General features: G+C 46.5%; 1 protein-coding gene across 3 annotated transcripts in view; it reads left to right on the top strand.

Annotated features, from left to right (window-relative positions):
• Nucleotides 1-19,060, top strand: part of ANKHD1 (ankyrin repeat and KH domain containing 1) — a 1,723,611-nt gene that overhangs the window by 228,096 nt on the left and 1,476,455 nt on the right. For all 3 annotated transcript variants that reach the window (XM_069652665.1, XM_069652666.1, XM_069652664.1), the window contains exon 5: nucleotides 6,328-6,475. In XM_069652665.1, the coding sequence (XP_069508766.1) occupies nucleotides 6,328-6,475 (148 nt within the window). The remainder of the gene's footprint in view (nucleotides 1-6,327; nucleotides 6,476-19,060) is intronic.

Raw genomic sequence — 19,060 nt, 5'->3', positions numbered from 1 at the left:
AGGTTATTAAGGTAGAAAGGGAAATATGAACTAGAGTGAAATAACATTTCTAATGCTAGTTAATCAGCATGTGATTCTAAGCAGTGCATATGGGCGGACATCCAATGGTAACCGCAGAGTATTGCATCTAGCCTTTCGGGGACCGAAAGGGGACATCTGCATAGGCGTGTCTGTAACACTCTCCCTATCGTGACGTGTAGTGTACCCAAAATCCCTCACGCGCTGAGGTCCCTCAGATTGTTTTTTTCAGCCCAGATAACTGGTTGCGCTATTGCGGAGCTCTTCTTAAGAGACCTTGTTAATCCTTGTTTACCTACTTTGTCGGTTATCCCCCTAAAGTCACTTCGATAGTGATTAATATACTACGACGAAGACTGCAGGAACTTTCGACTGCTGTGGCCGGGTTCTCTGGATGGCCTACACACTAGGGAGAGTGGGGCCGGGGCGGCCATATCTTCTTCGATGTCTCTCCTCTTCCCCCTCTTTGCCCTCTAGGTCTGGTCATCACCATTACCTTTCGCTATGGAAAGGACACCATTTAGGTTTTGCCCCTCTTGCAGGGTCAGAAACCTGTGGAAGGATGAGAATAAGTGCAATAATTGTCTACCCCTTGACCACGACGAAGCGCGGAGCGTGGCCTGTAGACTCCTTTGACCTAAAACTGTTCAGGAGTGCCGCGTCAAGCGGTGGGCCGCCTATGGCATGTCGCGGGCTGGATCTTTTTCCCCCCACTGCCGCACCCCCTAAAAGTGACGGGGGCACTAGTGATGACCAAGCATCCGTACCGGATGCCATCAACCTTACGACAGACTCTTCTAGGTCCGCCACCCCCGACCCCGGTAGGCCTGACGTAAGTCACACTATGGGGAAAATACCCGGCGACCGGGGCGTACAAGATCGCCACACTAAACGCACAACCCCCAACCCCTGCTTTGACGGTTTTGCGTGGAAACTGGCGAAAGCGCCAACAGGACCGCTGAAAATTTCGACTGAATCCTCTGATCTTCAAGATCAACAGCCTTCCCTGCATCTGCAGCAGCATCTTGTGACTGGGACTTCGAAACCTAAGGGCGCTACCTCAAAAACACATTTGGCCGGCGATGCACGCTCAGCTGACGCTCGGACTCTCCCTAAGGCACCCCGGTAGGAGAAAAATCTACCGCTAGTCATATGGCATGCCCTGCTTCGCTGAACATTGCCCAAAGCATTGCAGGGATTTCTTCGGCAGTGGGACTAAATGAGAAGCCTAAAGAGTCGGCCAAGTGCAAAGAGTGTGCCACGGACACGTCAAGATGCGCCACAGCACCCTGATGCTCACAAGGACTATGAAGATAGTCATGAGCCTTTCTCTAGCACTATTACTAACGGATTTCGGCACCATAGGGAGTAAAACTAAGATTTTCCACCTTTTTGACCCTTCTGGTTCGTTTAAATGGACCAGGAAAAAATTTGAAGGGTGCATGGACCGTTTGAAAAAGTTTGTCTGAGTACCATACCCCAAGAGATTTCGGGAGGACCCCCTGTGTCAACTTCCTAATTACCTGGATAATTAGGACCTTCTCAAGAACATTACACTACCATCCACCCTGAAGATGAAATCCAGATGGACACACATCAAGATATTTATGATGAGGAAGAGAATACTACCTTCCTACAGGACTACACTGCGGATGACCAGGCGGATGCCACAGAAATCTGGGAGGACACTCATCAGGTTGAGACTGACCCATGGGCGCTCCCTACCCACGATCATGACACAGATGTCCTATGTTTGAATTCCCCTCCTTCCACTCTGGCCCGCCAGGCTTCACCAGTAGACAATCTGATGGCTTTCAATGCCATCTTAAGGAAGGCAGCCGATCATTTTCAGATCGCCACCCAAGAGGCCATACCTGAACAAGGCTTCGTGGAAGACATTCTTAAAGAAAAAAAAACCCTCCAGCCAAGCCATTCCTCTCCTAAATTCCACTTAAAAGGAGATTGGCTCCTTCCCTGTTCACACCAGCCCAGACTAGGGCAGTGAATCCAAGGGTGGAGAAATTATTTCGGCCATCGCCTACTGACCCACAATATATTAAAGGCCACACCACCCCTGATTACCTAGTGGTTGCCCCCACCTGGAAACAGGAGGGAGTACCCTCCTGATAAAGAGGGCAGGAGGCGAGAGGCGAGAGGCATCTCCTGATAGTCAGAGGCTGTACGCCTTGGGAAAGCAAATCACCTCGGCAGCTGCTTTTACCACAAGCATAGCAAGCACTACGCTGCTTGCCAGTTATGCCGATGTACAGTGTAACCTAATGCAGGAAAGCCTCAAAGAGGTGCCGAAACCCACAAGAACCAAATTACTCGCCATAGTGGCCGAGGGCAGGCAGGTCAACCAAAATGTACTAAAAAAATACTTTGGATACTGCAGAGACGGCAGAAAGATCCCTAGCACAGGGCACACTGCTCAAATGGCACGTTTGGCTCCGAAACTCTGGTTTCAAGCCGGAGACCCAAGCTGCTCTTATTAATAAACCTATCGAGGAATCGAATCTCTTTGGTAAAGCAGTCAACGAGGCCCTCGAGACTGCCAAAAAGGAGCATGATACAATCCCTGGGGGTGGTTCTCGTCGGTCCTCTTGGGGCCAAACATGTTCTACACAACCAGTTTAATACGGGAAAATGACCTATGGATCCATGTCACCCCGGTCGGTGGGGGGAGCGCTTTACATCTTTCCTTTCGGTATGGGAGGGGATAACGTCCGACCAGTGGGTTCTTAAGACAGTTGCCCACGGGTACTGCGTGGAATTTGCCTGATCGCCACAGTTCAGACCGCCCAAGACGCCTGATGCCAGACCATCTGCGAATCCAGAAACAAGAGGTTGAAGCACTTCTGGAAAAATACGCCATAGAAACCGTCCCTATTCTTCAGGTAAATGAGGGCATTTATTCAGTGTATTTCCTTGTACCCAAAAAGGACCTCACCATGCAACCTGTACTAGACTTGTGCCCAGCAAACAAATTTGTCAAACCTCAAATGTTTCGTATGGTAACTCTGCAGGAAGTAATCCCACTGTTGAAACAGGGAATTACATGGCAACACTGGACATGAAAGATGCATACTTTCATATTTCAATGTTGCAAGCGCACAGAAAATATCTAAGGTTCATGATAGAGGACAAGCACTATCAATTCAAAGTCCTCCCCTGCGGCATTGCCTGTGCGCCAAGAGTGTTTACAAAGGTCCTGGCAGTAGCGGCAGCACAGATGTGCAGACTATCCGTCCCGGTTTACCCTTACCTCGACGACTGGCTCATAACAGGGGACTCTTACAAAACATGCCTATTGAATACTCAGAATGCAGTGGACCTCTTGTTCAGTCTGGGATTCTCCATCGAGAAAAAATCCAGCTTATATCCCAGTCAAGCAATTCCTAGGGGATCTAATTTGGACAAAAGACAGCCTCGTCTTCCCCTCCAACGAGAGGGTTCAGAACATGCTTTCTCAGATCCCTCAATATGTAGCCAGTCGGGAAGTGACGGTACGCAAGGCCATGCGCTTGCTAGGTATGATGGCATTATGCATTTACTTAGTTCCCCAAGCGCGGCTGCACATGCGTCCCATGCAAGAGTGGCTCAGCATCCAGTGGTGCCAGGCCAGCGGACAATGGGAAGGTATGTTAGTTGTCTCACCAGCCCTCGTTCTCTCTCTACAGTGGTGGTCGAGGGAAAACCTCTTGAAGGGGAAACCCTTCACCACCCCTGCAGTAGAAGCCACTCTCACGACAGACTCCTCACAGGGTGGGGGGGGGGGCTCACCTGCTTCAGCAGACAGCACATGGAGTGTGGTCCCCACAAGTAGCATCCAACAATATAAATCTGTTAAGGCTGTTAGCGGTATTCAAAGCACTGAAGGCCTTTCAGACACGGCTACAGGGGAAGACAGTGCTGGTCCTGGCAGACAGCACCACAGCCATGTATTACCTAAACAAACGGGGGGCCACACACTCTCCAGAGCTATCCAAGCTGTCCCAGAACATTTGGATGTGGACTCTCAAACACAGGATGTTCCTACTGTCCCAGCATGTTCCAGGAGAACTCTATCTTCTAGCGGACGTGCTCAGCAGAGTCTTCCCACTGCCTTTAGTATACGAATGGCGTCTGCACGAAGACATCGTCTCCAACGTCTTTGCAGAATGGGGCTTCCCAGAAATTGATCTGTTCGCAACTCAGGAGAACCCCAATGCCAAGACTACGCCTCCAGGTATCCCCAGAACCGCTCCAAGGGGAACGGACTCTGGACAACATGGTCAGGGAAATTTGTCTATGCTTGACCCCCCCCCCCCCGCCCCCCATATACCCTCTCCTGACTCCCCTACTCAACAAGATAGTGCACAAGATGAACCAGTTACCATGATTTTGGTGCCCCCGCCAACCCTGGTTCGCTCATCTAATGGAAACGCTCCCCCCTTCCCTGTGAGACTACCCTACCCATACAAAATGTCTCAGGACAGAGCGGAGACACTACACCCATGCCCGCAAACTCACTTAGTGGCCTGGCTCCTGAGGTCATAGAGTTTGGACACCTTGAAATACCTCGGAGATGCATGGACATACTCAGGGAGGCTGGAAAACCCAACACTCGTTATTGCTATTCCAGTAAGTGGAAACGCTTTGGCATCTGATGTAAAACCAAGAGCGTCAATCCCATTGACTGCTCGCCTACCCACATTGTGTTGTACTTAACTCATTTGTTAGACTCAGGATTGTTTTTTAATTCCCTAAAGGTTAATCTAGCTGCTCTATCAGCCTACACTATGTCACAACAGAAAGTGTTGTGGTGGAAAATACCTGTTATGAAGGCTTTTATGGAAGGGGTTAAGAGTATTCATGCCCCCCGCCCCCATCTCTAATCCAGCTCCCGGATGGGATCTAAATGTGGGTTTGACCAGACTCACGTTCTCCCTTTGAACCAATGCATAAAGCAAGTCTAAAAGACCTTACTTATAAAACAAGACGGCCTTCTTAGTGGCTATCACTTCGATTAGAAGGGTTGGCGAACTACAGGCCCTTTCAGTTCTAGACCTTTTTGTTCTAGTCCACAGGGATAAGGTGGTTCTGCGCACTCATCCCAGATTTGCGCCTAAATTTCAAAGTTCCATGTGAACCAATCAATCGAACTACCCACTTTCTTCCAGAACCCCACTAGCATGGCTGAAAATAGCCTACACACACTAGATGTGCGCAGGGCAGTCATGTTTTACCTGGAAAGAATAAAACCACTGGGGAAAACAAACCAGTTTTTCATTTCAATGGCTTCTGTTAGAGAAGGGGATCCTGTCTCTAAATCGGCTATCTCAAGGTGGATTGTCAAATGCATCACACTGTTATACTCTTGCTAAGAGAGAACTTCCCTTCAAGGCTAGAGAACACTCTACTCGGGGCACTGGGGCTTCCATAGCATTAATTACAGATGTTCCCCTTGAGTCCATTTGCAAAGCAGCAACCTGGAGTTCTGTACACACCTTTACAAAACACTATTGCCTAGACACACATTCTAGATCTGATTCTCAGGTTGGACAAGCAGTATTAAGACATCTTGTCACTACTGTTCCTTCTCAAAACCCACCTCCAACTCTGGGTACTGCTCGCTAGTCTATGCACAGCATGTGATTCTAAGCAGATTAACAAGCATCATAAGACCTGCATTACTCACCGTAATAGCATTTCAGATGATTGTATCTGCTTAGATTCACATGCGTCCACCAAGCCTCCGCGCTCGGGTGGAAGGAACATGGACGTCTTACTACTTTCTCTCTTTATGTACTCACTCACAATAGACTTGGGCTCCCACATGGCAGAAAAAATACAATCGGAGGGACCTTGGCGCGTGAGGGTTTTTGGGTACACTACACGTCACGATAGGGATAGTGTTACAGACCCGCCTATGCCGACGTCCCCTTTCGGTCCTCGAAAGACAAGATGCAATACTCTGTGGTTACCACTGGATGTCGGACCATATGCACAGCATGTCAATCTAAGCAGATACAATCATCAGAAATGCTTACTGAATGTCATATGTATAAATTGAAGGGACTGAGTGATGTAGTCAGTACAATTATTCAAACATCTGTACTATTTTAGAGTGGTTTTCATGGTAAGATTAAAGGTAGGGATTTCAGGCTTTATTAAAGTGGCTATTGCTTCCTTTTAATTGTATGAGAAGTGTTGCATATTAGATCATTTTATAAAATGCCCAAGTTGTTTAACATTTAGTCTTCTTCTTTGGAAGCCCTTGAAATATTATGTTTTAACTCCCCTTTTAAAATGTTTTGCTTCTTAAAGGTGTTACTTGCAATGCATGCAAATGTTGAGGATCGAGGAAATAAAGGAGATATAACTCCATTAATGGCTGCTTCCAGTGGGGGATATGTGGATATTGTCAAACTGCTGTTGGTTCATAGTGCTGACGTCAATGCTCAGTCTTCAACAGGTATGTGAAAGCTTGCATTTTCTCTCTTCTTCATGGAATTAGTGCTAAAATCACAATAGCCATGTTCTGAGAAAGTAAATCGTAAGAGTGAGCACATTGAAATGAATACAGTGAAGTGATTTGAAGGTTCTTGGTTTCAGAGAACTGGTAAGTTATAGTGGCCATCACCAGACACCCAATTTCATATGGATTGTGTCCTCCGACGTATTCCTCACCTTAGATATATCCTTACCTTCAGCTTTGCTGCTTTGGAAATTTGTCTCTCTCTCCACCAGAGGGCGCTCCTCTCGAGATCGCAGCGTCTGTCCCTCGACGGCATCCTTCGAGCAACGACATCATCCGCTGTATAAATGCCTTGAGTGCGCCCGTTGGCTTCAGATCCAGGAAGTCGTCTTCTTCGTCCTCTAAAAAGACAAGACGGCACCGATCTCACTCTCCCTCTTCTTCCTCGATGTCACCTGAGGAAGTGATGGCATGTCCTTTCGAAGCAGGACTCCCAGAGTAAATGGGAAGCCTTTAGAGTTTCCATGTTAAAGATTTTTGAGAATGTGGCCCAGAAACCCTCAAAGTCTAAAGAAGACCATGCCCCTACTTGCAAGAAACGTGACGGGGGAAGATACAAAACAAGAAAATCCGACAAAAAGTTGTCGAGGGTGTCACCCAGGGACTCTTACCGGTCACCTCATGAAAAAGACCTACTGGTGCATAAATCGGAGGTAGAGGGAAACAAGATGGCGCCAAGCTATCATTTGTCATCAAAGTCGACATCGAAAACGCCCTTGAAGCCTTCGAAGGCTTTCGAGTACAAGGCGTCGACTACTCATTCTAAAAAGTTATGTCGAGTACACAATCGACGTCTTCGAAGGCTCATTCGACAGTGTCGATGGTTTCTACAAATCCCTCGACGATTTCCTCGGTCATCGAAGGCTCCCTCGACAACATCAAAGATTGTTGTAACGGCATCAGCGCGATCGACTTTTTCGTCGACCCCCAAGCCTATAACAAGGGTAAAAACCTGCATTACCAGTTTTTCATCCCTAAAGTAGACATGATTTTGTTAGGATCATGTCATCTATTTCAGGGAGAATCAGCAGATGAAGAAATTACCTCTGCTGGTGTTAAGTTTGGCACAAGACCTGTTCCGGAGGAGTTAATTGATCCTCAATCTAAAATACAGGATTGACAGGAATGCCTGCAAACAGCAAGTGGTCTGGATACCTCTTGAGTATGAATTTGATAAACCAGACCTATCAGAGCATGCTGATGCGGGTTACAGAAAACTAATGAATAGTCACTGAATTTATGGGATGGGGCAGAAATTCACCAGTCTAACAGGATGATGATGATATTACTGATATTCTATCAGGAACACCTCAGCAAGACCCCATTCTTCCATTTCACATTGCCTTGCAAAGGAGGGTTAATTCTGCGTGGGAACACCCTGAAGCCATTCCGGCAGTTAATAAAAAGTTTGTGTCAAAATATAGACCCTGTAATTCTGACCTAGAATACCTAAGCAAACACCCATCTCCAGAAAGTCTGGTAGTTCAAGCAGCTACCTACACTAGAAATGCTGCATTCCCCACAATCCCTCCGGATATCGACGATAAAAAGATTGATGCATGGTCTAGGAAGATTTTTACATCAGGGAGTATGGCTTTAAAATCCACTAATGTAACTTGCACCCTGGCAAGGTTTACATGTACCCTGTGGGACTGCATGTCGGCGGCAGCTGAACACCTTCCAGAAGGTGAAGAACGTGATGGCTTTCTAGCCATAATAAGGGATGGAAAGGATGCTTCGGGAGAATGTCTTCAATCAGGTTTGGACACAGCGGACAGTATCGGGAGGTCCATGGCAACTAGCACGGTGCTACGTATATTTGCGTGGCTAAGGAAGTCTGGTTTTGCACCGGATGTGCAATCCAAGCTGCTTAACATGCCATTTGACGGCTTGAGGTTGTTTGGCAGCAAGGTGGATGAAAGTTTGGAGCAGCTGCAGACCTCCAAAGCGGCGGCTAAATCACTCTGTGCCGCTAGAAGACCACCTCAGCAACACCCCTACACAGGCTCATCTTCCTGGAGGGGTCTTTCTTTTTGTTGCTCTTCCTCTATTAGAAGAGGACAGGCCAGTCGGAGGTCAAAGAAAATTTCCTTGGGGCGAGGAAAAGGTGCTAGACCTGCCCCAGTAGCGGCATCTGTCCCTTCAGCCGCTGCTGCAGCTGCCGCAAAACCACTGTGAGGTTTTGACCCACAAGACCCCGGTGGGAGGCAGGATCTCGCAGCATCTGGAAGAATGGCGGGGCATTACTTCAGATGCTTGCGTACTGGAAACAGTATCCCAATGTTACTGCCTTCCTTTTCAAAAGAAACCTCAATCATCCATCGGGATACAACTCAAAAATCCAGATACGCTCCTGTTGCAGGAAGTCTTAACCCTGCTACAGAACGGTGCAATAGAACATGTACCTGTAGCAGAGAGGAACAAGGGTTGGTATTCCCCATATTTCCTCATTTCAAAGAAAGACGGAGGACCTAGACCCATCTTGGACTTGAGAAACAATTTCCTAAGGAAGGACAAGTTCAAGATGGTCACACTTTCTCAGATCCTTCGAGCTCTCCAACTCCAGGATTGGTTGATATCATTGGACCTTCAGGATGCTTACTTTCATGTGCCAATCCATCTCAAGCACAGAAAGTACCTGAGGTTTGCGATTGGCAAATTCTCGCTATCAGTTTCCAGTTCTGCCATTCGGGTTAACTTCCGCCCCAAGAGTTTTCACCAAGTTGGTGGCAGCGAGTATCGGGAGATGGGGCGATTCATGTCTACCCCTATCTGGACGATTGGGTGATCAGGACACGTTCTCCAGAACAAGCCCAGGACCATCTGTCCAGGACTTCCTTCACAAACTAGGGTTTTCTCTGAATTTAAAAGTCAACCATGATACCATCACAAAAACTGCAGTTTATTGGAACAGTCCTGGATACTTGCTCGGGCAAAGCCTCGCCACCCGTAGAGAGAGCTCATCACATTCTGCAGATGAAAACAAAATTCCAGAATGCCCAGTATCTTCCGGTCTTTGATTTTCTCAAGTTGCTCGGTCTGATGGCATCCTGCATTTTTCTGGTGCCAGAAGCCAGATTGAGAATGAGATCCCTTCAATGGGCTCTCAGGACTCCATGGTCCCAATTCTCAGGGGAAATGTCATCTTTTGCAGGTTCCAGCCAAGGTAGCACAGGATCTACAATGGTGGGCTTTCAGACATCCTATCCTCAGAGGAGAATCTTTTTGGCAACCATGGCCGGAGATAACAGTAGTAACGGACGCCTCACTCACAGGTTAGGGAGCTCACACCAGCGGGTTGACCCATCAGCGGTCGCTGGTCCCCATCGGAGTCAAAACTACACATCAACCTTTTAGAGCTGGGGGCGATCAGACTAGCGCTGAAGGCCTTCCTGCCCTCTGAACGGGGGAAAAAATGTCCTGATAATGACGGACAACACAGTGGCCATGTACTAGCTCAACAAAAAAGGAGTGGGGTCACTACCACTGTGCAGAGAGGCGTTGCAGCTCTGGTTCTGGGCAATACAAGAAGGGATCTCTCTATTGGCAATTCATCTAGCCGGAGAGCAAAACGCAGCAGCGGATGCTCTGAGCAGGCAGAGTACAGTCTCCGACGAGTGGGCGCTAGCTCAGGAAGTCATTCAAGAGATCTTCACCCTTTGGGAACCCCTCAAGTGGATCTATTCGCGACCGGTACCAACCGGAAGTGCGAACTGAACTGCTCAATGGAATTTCCCCCGAGAGGCGCTCTAGGGGATGCGTTTGTGGTGGACTGGGAGTTTCCACTTCTGTACGCATTCCCTCCAGTCCCTGTGATCCCTCAAGTAATCAGGAGGTTGAGAAAGTTCAGGAAAACCGTTATCTAATTGCCCCGGATTGGGCCAGGATAACGTGGTACCAGGACCTTCTGGACACATCCATCTGCCCTCCAATACGTCTTCCAAGAAGAGAGGATCTTCTCTCACGAGAGGAAGGTCATGTTCTCCATCCGGAGGTCAACACACTCAACCTTCACGCATGGCTTCTGAGAGGTTGAGATGTAAGGATTGGGATCTTCTGGATGACGTGATGGAGATTTTGCTTTCGGCCAGAAGGCCAGCAACCAAATCTCTGTATCAGTGTCGTTGAAACAAGTTCAGTAACTGGTGCAGGGAAAAGAATGTGGACCCATTTCGATGTAATATCCCCACAATGTTATCTTTTCTATTACATTTAGCTAATCTGCGGCTTGAGCTTGGTACGATAAAGGGATACTTGGTAGTGCTCTTCAGTGGAAGAATCTTACTTCAAGATACCTTTTTAATTATTCAATTCTTAAAAGGTCTAAATGTGTTTCCACCAATACCTTTTCATGTTCCTGTGTGGGATTTGGACTTAGTTCTGAAATTCCTCACATGCATTCCATTTGAGCCTTTACACTCTTGTCCGTTAAGGCTCCTTACTTTAAAAACAATACTTGTGGCATTGACATCAGCCCACAGGGTAAGTGAGTTACAGGCGCTTTCTAGCGGTCCGTCTCACACCATCTTTTATAGTAGTTCTTGGAGTTAAACAATCTTTTTTACCAAAAATTGTTTTGGATTTTCATCTGTCACAAAAAATAACTTTGCCTACTTTTTACCCTCCTCCTCACGCAAGTAGGGAAGAGGAACGACTACAAAGACTAGACCCCAGAAGAGCTCCTAGTTTCTATATTTCAAAATTAGCAAAGATGCGTCGGTGTGATCAACTTTTTGTGGGGTACACTGGCCGCAAATTGGGACTTGCTGTAACTAAACAAACATTATCTAGATGGATAATTGTGGCTATTACAGAATGCTATAGAATGGCTGGGAAAGAACCACCAGATGGACTGAGCTCATTCAACCAGGGGCGTGGCAACTTCAACAGCACTAAAAAGGGAAGTCCCTGTACAAGATATTTGTGCAGCAGCCACATGGTCATCCATGCATACCTTCAGAAAACATTACGCCCTGGACTCTCAAGGAAGTCTGTTTGCTAAATCTATACTCCATTCTGTACACAATTAGAAAAATTCTGTACTCCCACCTCCAACTCAAAACTGCTTTGGGAGTCTATCTAAAATGAGGAATACGTGGGAGGACACAATCCATTCGAAGAACAAATTACTTACCAACTGTAACGTTCTTTCGATTGGATGTTCCTCCCACGTATTCCTAATCAACCCTCCTAACCAACCCCACAGTACAGTTTACGTGAGTTACACTCTAAATTTTTTTAAAGCTTGGGTCAAAAAAGGCACACCATTTAATTACAATCCATGGGCTACAATATACGAAAAAACAGAACTGAAGCCAACGGCACGCTTGAGGCATTTCTACAGGGGTTGCCGTAGAGGGACATGGACGCCACGACCTCGAGAGGAGCGCCCTCTAGTGAAGAGAGAAACATTTCCAAAGCAGCAAAGCTGAAGGTAATTATATATCCAAGATGAGGAGTATGTGGGAGGAACATCCAATCGAAAGAACGTTAGTAAGTAACTTGTTCTTCTAAACCAAAATTGCAGGGGATGTCTACTTATGATAGTGATGTTTTCTCATTCACACTTTTATCCACTCATTCCTTTTCTTCTGTCTCCTAAGCGTGCTTGGATCATTCCATTTACCAGATCTGCTTTTCTTTGTCAAAAGGGGAAAGGCAACTCGTGTTGTGCCTATTGCGCTGTAGCAAAACATGAAGCACCCACTACTTCCCTTGAAACACACATCTCTGCTGCTGGACTTCTTTTTGGGTTACCAGTGCCGTGCAACCTCTCCCTTTGTTCTGGCATCTGTGTTTTATTTCCCGTGACAGCACCTCAAACTTATGTGAACTGCTGGTGAGGTGCACTGTGTAGCCCATGTGCCCACCATTTCTGGGGATGTCATCCACTTTTGATGACACATTCCTTTATTAGTTTGGGCTACTAGGTGTCGCTCGCGACACCTGTAAGCTGAAACTATTGTGTTGGAGTACAAATGGGGAGGAAGGACATATTAGGAGGGACACAGTCTGTAGATGTTTGGTTATTTGCCCACCCATTGCCTGCATATGACCATGCTACTCCCTATGGCCATTAGTGCCTCTGCCTGCCCAAAACTCCCACTCATGGGAACTCTTGGTCTGCTTTGATCAAGCCTTACCATCAGGCTTTGTGTTTAAAGTGCCTACCAGTGTTTGTTCAAAGAATCTTCTGAGAGGTAATAACTTGATGAGGGCTGTAAACCTGCTACTGGTTGTTTTACCAGGCCTGCCTTCAGCCACTCACTTTATAAGCACTCTGCGTGTCCTTCACTTGAGGTTCTGTTATAAAACAGCATTGGCAAAATCAATATTTTTGGCTTGTTCATATGTTTTTACGCTTTTGCCAGGCAATACTATTAGATGCCTAGGTACTTGGACCGTTTTGCTCCTGCTACCAACAATGGGTCTTTAATACCACTACGGCTGTGCCTGGCAAGCCCCTTTCCCATGCCTACACAAAAGCCCAAACTGTTGGCATTGCCAATGCTTGTTTCCATTACAGCACCAGCCATCTTCCATGGAGTGCTCTGGGGAAACGTTGTGTACCTTTTACTTTGTCAGAAGTAACATTTGCATTACTGTTAGGAGAGATTTCTCTTTTGGCAGCTTTCCCCATAGTTTCTCTGGGCCTCCAATCTTTTTGCTTAGTTTTTTAATCTGTTCTGACTTTTTGAACGGAAGTAAAGCCTTCGCTGCACTTCCCTTTTGCTCATTTGTTATGGAGAAACTGATTAGTCGTTCAGGCTTAAAGTACTGGGAAACTGTTCCCTTTTAGGATACGACCAAGCAGTTGAGGCTGGACTAACCCTTTTTTCTGGAAGGGACCAAGCTCGATTTGCATATGGTCTTTCCCCTTCTGTAGTGGCTTGGCAGGCTGAAAAACTATCTCGGGGGTTGCCCAGAGCTGTGCCCATGGTTAAGATTAATTCTAAACCTTCCAGCCGTTCCCTTTTTATCTTTTACATTTTTGTAATGCTTTAACATTGCACACAGCCTCTTACAATGGATACTTTTGTATCGCCCTAGCTTTTAACACTTGGGATTTTTGGTTACTTTTATAGGTGCCTAAAGACAATCTTGTGCAGCAGATATATATTTTACCATTTTTGTATTTTCTAGTGTGCACATTCGCATTTAACACGTATGGCTATTAAACGTGGCTAGTGCCCTAAAATGCCATTGCCATGCATTTTTTGCATATTGTAGTTTGACCTTCTTCCTGTCTTGCCAGGAATTTGTGTGTGTGTGCGCACGTACCACGTTAGCCAATCAAGGTAAGTCTGGAGAGTGGTCAAGGGTTCGTCTCAGGAGAGACAAATGGGGTCAGGAGTCCACACAGTAAAATACACAATGATTCTCCTTAGACAGTTAAGTAATACAAAAACACTATTTATAGGCCCAAAACACATACTAGACGCATGAATAAAGCAGGTTCTTCTACCACACACCACTTAGTTAGAATAAAGGTATAAAGTGTCCTTTGGTTTCTAGAAATGCATACAATTCACTTGGACACCTGAAAGGTAGGGAAGTAATTCTGCAATTGAGAAAAACTAGTTCACAAGTGTAAGATGTTAACTTTGAGTCCAATCCCTAAGTTGAATGGGGCCTTGTGCCCAAAAGTCATAATGTTCCTTTCGGAGAGGGGACAAAGTTATGAAAGGTTCTTGTGGGGTGAACATTTTTCCAGAAGACTTTTGAAGGATTTTATAGGTAAGATTGATACTTTTTCGGCCTCTTAGAACAGCTTTTAAATAAAAGATTTGAAAAGCAAGGGAATGGAATGAATCAGTTATTCACAGTCTATTATAGGTGAGATAGGCATTTCTGTAAGTATTCCGATTACTTATCCCCTTTACTTTGAATTTCCCAAGTGACTTGGCAGGTCAACTGGGGGAGGGGGGGTGTAACTGGAGGTAGGTTTTCCAGCTGTTGGATCCCGTATAAGATGCTCAGCAGCTGTGGGTGCAAGAATGATTCAGTTCGGGTCCAGGAACTGAGTGAAGCCCTTTCCGATGAAGTGCAGCAGGCACAGTTCTCTTCTAGACACTCTACCAGACTGGGGATGGCTGGTTCCAGTGACAGTTACCGCACACGGGCGACAGCATTCGCGTCTCCAGTTGCGAACAAAGACAGGCTTCCAGGATACTTGGATGCTGGGAAGCTGTGACCTGTAGAACAAGCTTGCGTCCACTGAAGTTTCAGACGAAAACATGGAATGGCGACACTTCTGGCACGGTATCCCAATTCCTAGCTGGTCGGCCCGCCTGGTCGTCCAGGGACGATTCTGAAGACTCAAAGCTGCAGAAACACAAAAGATGTCTAGACTAGTTGGTCCTACCAGCCCAATGGTCGAAGCACTGATTAAGGCCTCCTCAGATCCGGTAGTTCAGAAGGGCTTCACCAGGACAGTTGCAGCAAAGGTTGCCAGGTCTCTTCAGAAGACGTCCACAAGTCTTCAGTTGGTTGCACAGCCACAAAAAATCCTTGTCTCCCTTACTGAGCCTCTAGAATAGCTGCAGGACTCCTTATCCTAAATTCAGGTGAGTGATCAAACTCTGAACTCCTATGTTAAGAATCTGCACCACTCACTCAGCTCGCAGTGGTCCAATTGAGGACCACTGCTTTGGTGCATGCACAGTAGACTTTCTGGCACCAGTTTGTGGCTTGGGACCAGACAGTCCCAACCTCCTTCCCGGGCCCACACACAAATGACATGCACTAGCCCACGAAAAAATCAGCTTTCCCGTGCAATACATGACTATATTGGGGATTTCCTGATGTGGGAAGGCAGGAAGAAGGCCAAACCACAAAATGGCTAAAGAACAAGCTCAAAATCTTGTGGCACTGCAATCTGAAGACCCTAGCCACTGTTAGTAGCCAAATGCAGTAAACGTGATTGTGGCAGCAAAAAAAATAGCAAAAAAAGTCGAAATGCATCTGCTGCCACCACCTTATTTTTAAGACTCATTTAAAAGTAACAAAAAATCCCTTGGTGAAAATGCTAGGGTGATGCAAAGGTAACCCTATTGCACTGCATTGTAAGATTGTGTGCAATGTTAAGAAGTTACCATAGAAGTTAAAAAGTAGACAAAGGTAAACCCATTTTCCCAGTACTGACAGTCTGAAGGATTTGTCAGTTTCCCCGTAACAAATGAGCAGACAGCCAGGAACATGCTTATCTGTAAAGTCAGGATGGGGTCAAAAACATCAGCAAAAAGTTTGGCAGTCCATAGAATATGGAGGAAACGTTGCCTAAAAATTTTTTCCTAGCATGGTCTTGAACTTGCTTCCAGGCTGGATTTTGGATAAGAGGACTCCTGCAGCCTTCTCTCAGATCAGCATTGGAGCTAAGAACAACAGCAGACGGAAGATCCGAAGAAGACCCCTGAAGATGGCTGGCATCCCTTCTTGCGTCTGTTCCGGTGAAGCCCTGTTGGACTACCAGATTTCCAGAGACCCCAAGTGGCGCTTCAGCCCTGGGACCAACTAGTATTGACGCCTTCTCGATGATCCTGAGCTTTCGAAAGTTTACCTGGACCACCATGTGGACTGACCAGCTCTCTCGTGGGCTACCTCACCAGATGTGTTGCCATTCTGTGGTTGCACCCAGATCTTTGGTGGTCGCCAACATATGGTACAAGTCTCAGAAACCTCTGCATTTCAGCATTCCAGCATCAAGGGACCCTGTCCTAGAGAAACTTCTTCAACCGGGACTGAAAGGATGCCTGCCATCTGTGTGAGGTGATTGCTGCTGGAACACTTTCCCCAATTCTGTGAATTGTCCTGAGGAGTCATGCATCAGTGAATCTTGCAATTCTTCATCGCCAGGGGTTGCTCCTTGCATCTGAACCTGACAGAAGAATCCTTGCACCTGTAGCACCTGGGCACCTCATCGGAGCCAACGGTGTGAAATCAAACTCCAGTGTCCCATCTAGGAAAATCTGAGCCAGGGTTGTAAGTAAACGCAAAGCATTCCGCCCCCTCCCCCATAGGATAACATTGGGAACCAGTCTATTTTGTAAGCAAATCTTCCATCCACTGCCTTTTGGGTTTTGAACCTGGGTAATATTTTCTGAAAGATGAGCACACCATTTACCTAGCTAGTAAACTTGTTGAATAATTTCTTTGAACAATACACAACACAAATTGGAATTTACCTACAGAAACTTTATTCTGGCGAGAAGCATTGTGGCTCCTATGAGTTTTGGTCACAAGCACCCGTTCTTGGGGACTGGACTGCTGAATTTGGGAAATTCACTAGACTTTTCTCCATCTTTAGTGCCTTACTTTACTTGCCTCCTTTGTTGATTTAAATCATTTACATTTTAAGAACCTATGATGTATGTGTGTTTATTATCTGGGCTGGGCAGATCATTTCTAGTGCTGGGCAGATCCTTTCTAGTGCTGGGTCCCCAATTGTGGGATAGCCTTCCTGAAACCCTGAGGTCAGAATTCAGCCACCTTGCTTTCAGGAAACGGTTGAAGACGCATCTTTTCAGATAAGAATCCGGGAGTACGCCGTTAGTGGATTTTTCGATTCCAAGGTATCTGACTTACTATGCCCGCCCATGTAGCTCTTTTTGTGTGCATTGTCTCAATCGCCCTGATGCCCTCGGGCTATCGGCGCTATATAAAAATAAATAAATACATACATACATACATACATACATACATACATACATACTTGATTATTGTGCAATATCACCTGCTGGTTTTATTTTTTTTAGTGTGTAAAAGGCCTACAATAAATGTGTTTTTATGCATGCCTGTCTAAATTGAATTGTTGTGTATTATATTGTGTGGCCTCAGTGAGGGCCCACCAACCCCAATCACTCTCCGAAGAATAGCCTTGACTGCTCTCCACGTTTACCTTGATTGGGTTTTGGCTGAGCCCTCAGTTCCCTGTTGACTGTTGTTGGGGGTTTTCCTAAAGTCCTACGGATGTTAAGACTTTAAGCTACCCAATGGTTTGCAGATCTCCCCCTTCACCCTCCGCCCCACTCTTAGTATCAGTCTGTACTAACTCAGGATCTTGGTAGAGTGGCAGAGCAGTCGGGCTTATCTTACTAGGAAGATGTGAGTTGTGAGTTGTAAGTTGTTAGGGAGAATTCTCCTTCTAGGGCTAATTTCCCCTCACCTAGTGAGTCCCCCAGCAGCTTTGCTGGATTTCTGGAGTTTATTTTTTCCACCTCGTAAGAGTGTACATCCGTTTTTCACTCTTACATGTGTTTTGGCCTATGTGTTTTTACTCATTGTGTGATCTTGGGCACTGGAGCACCCCACTCCAGGTGCCCCTGTTCTTGTATGGGTTACACAGCACCTTTAGTGCAGTAACCCAGGGTTGTCTTTGACTTCCCACTGACTCCATTTCTCTGGGGCTGACTACTGTCCCCCAGAGAAAGATAAAGTTGTCATTTACTTTATAGTCATTTTTACCACAGACCAGTACATCCCATCTTACATGGAGTACTGGAAAGGGTTAATCTGTACCCCTTTTCTGTCTGTACCTCCCTAAGCATTGTCACGCTCACCTGATTCCCACGGAGGCGCTGGTCCCGGCTGAACTGTTATAGTCTCTTCAATTGAGAAGCGTAGAGCTTGGATGACTCTCTGGACTGGGCCTCCTCTTATTGACCGTCTGGCTTGCAGGGTAAGGTTTCTGCAGGCGGAAGAAAAAAGGGTTAATGACCGTTTGGCTGGACTTCCTCCTCACTAATCGCCAACTCTCCGAAAGTCCAATGTCCTGGTGAGCTCTCACCTTAGGCGTATAAATGCTGGGCTCTCCATCCTGCGACTTATGCAGGGGTGCGTGGGTTCCTGTTACGTCACTGGAGGTCCTCAAAGTCTTTTGTGGCCTTAGAAGTGGCACAGGTGCTGAGATGCCAAAAGGTGATGTCGCCGTTACTGCACGAGCGGATGCCAGTAGGTATAAAGAGTTTATAGTCTTGAAGAGATGGGCACCTTTAATAAAGTCTTTGCATTGTCTTTTTCAGGTGCCTGGATGCTGAGGGCGTGGTCACTGAGAGCGCGACACGTGCGGTTGTACGTAGGTATGGGAATTTCAATGACACCTCAATAATGTCCCTTGTTTTCTGTTTTCAGGTCTTGAGATGTTGCGGGCGTTGTTCGTCCGTTGCCGTTGCACGTGCGAAGTACGTGAGTATAATGATCTGTGACCTTATTATAGCACCTCTAACAATGTTCTTTTCTTATTTACAGGTGTCGGGACCTTGCGGGCGTTTTCCCAGTCGCGGATGCACGTGGGGAAACACGTAAGTGTTAGGCTTTCTTGCAGTCTTTAATGGCACTTAAATAATGTCTTTTCTTGTTTTCAGGTGCCGGGCTGCTGCGGTTGAAGAGATCGTAATACGCGCACAAAAGCAGGTAAGAAAAGTAAATGCGGCCGCCTTCACCCGATTCCTACTTAACAATGTTCTTTGTCTTTACAGGTGCCGTTAGGCTGCTGAAGAGAAGGCCGCGAAGAATCAGTGAAAG

Source organism: Ambystoma mexicanum, chromosome 3p (genome assembly GCF_040938575.1).
Source record: "Ambystoma mexicanum isolate Mex_15411 chromosome 3p, UKY_AmexF1_1, whole genome shotgun sequence".
Classification (NCBI taxonomy): Eukaryota; Metazoa; Chordata; class Amphibia; order Caudata; family Ambystomatidae; genus Ambystoma; species Ambystoma mexicanum.
This window is presented reverse-complemented; position numbering and strand designations above follow the sequence as displayed.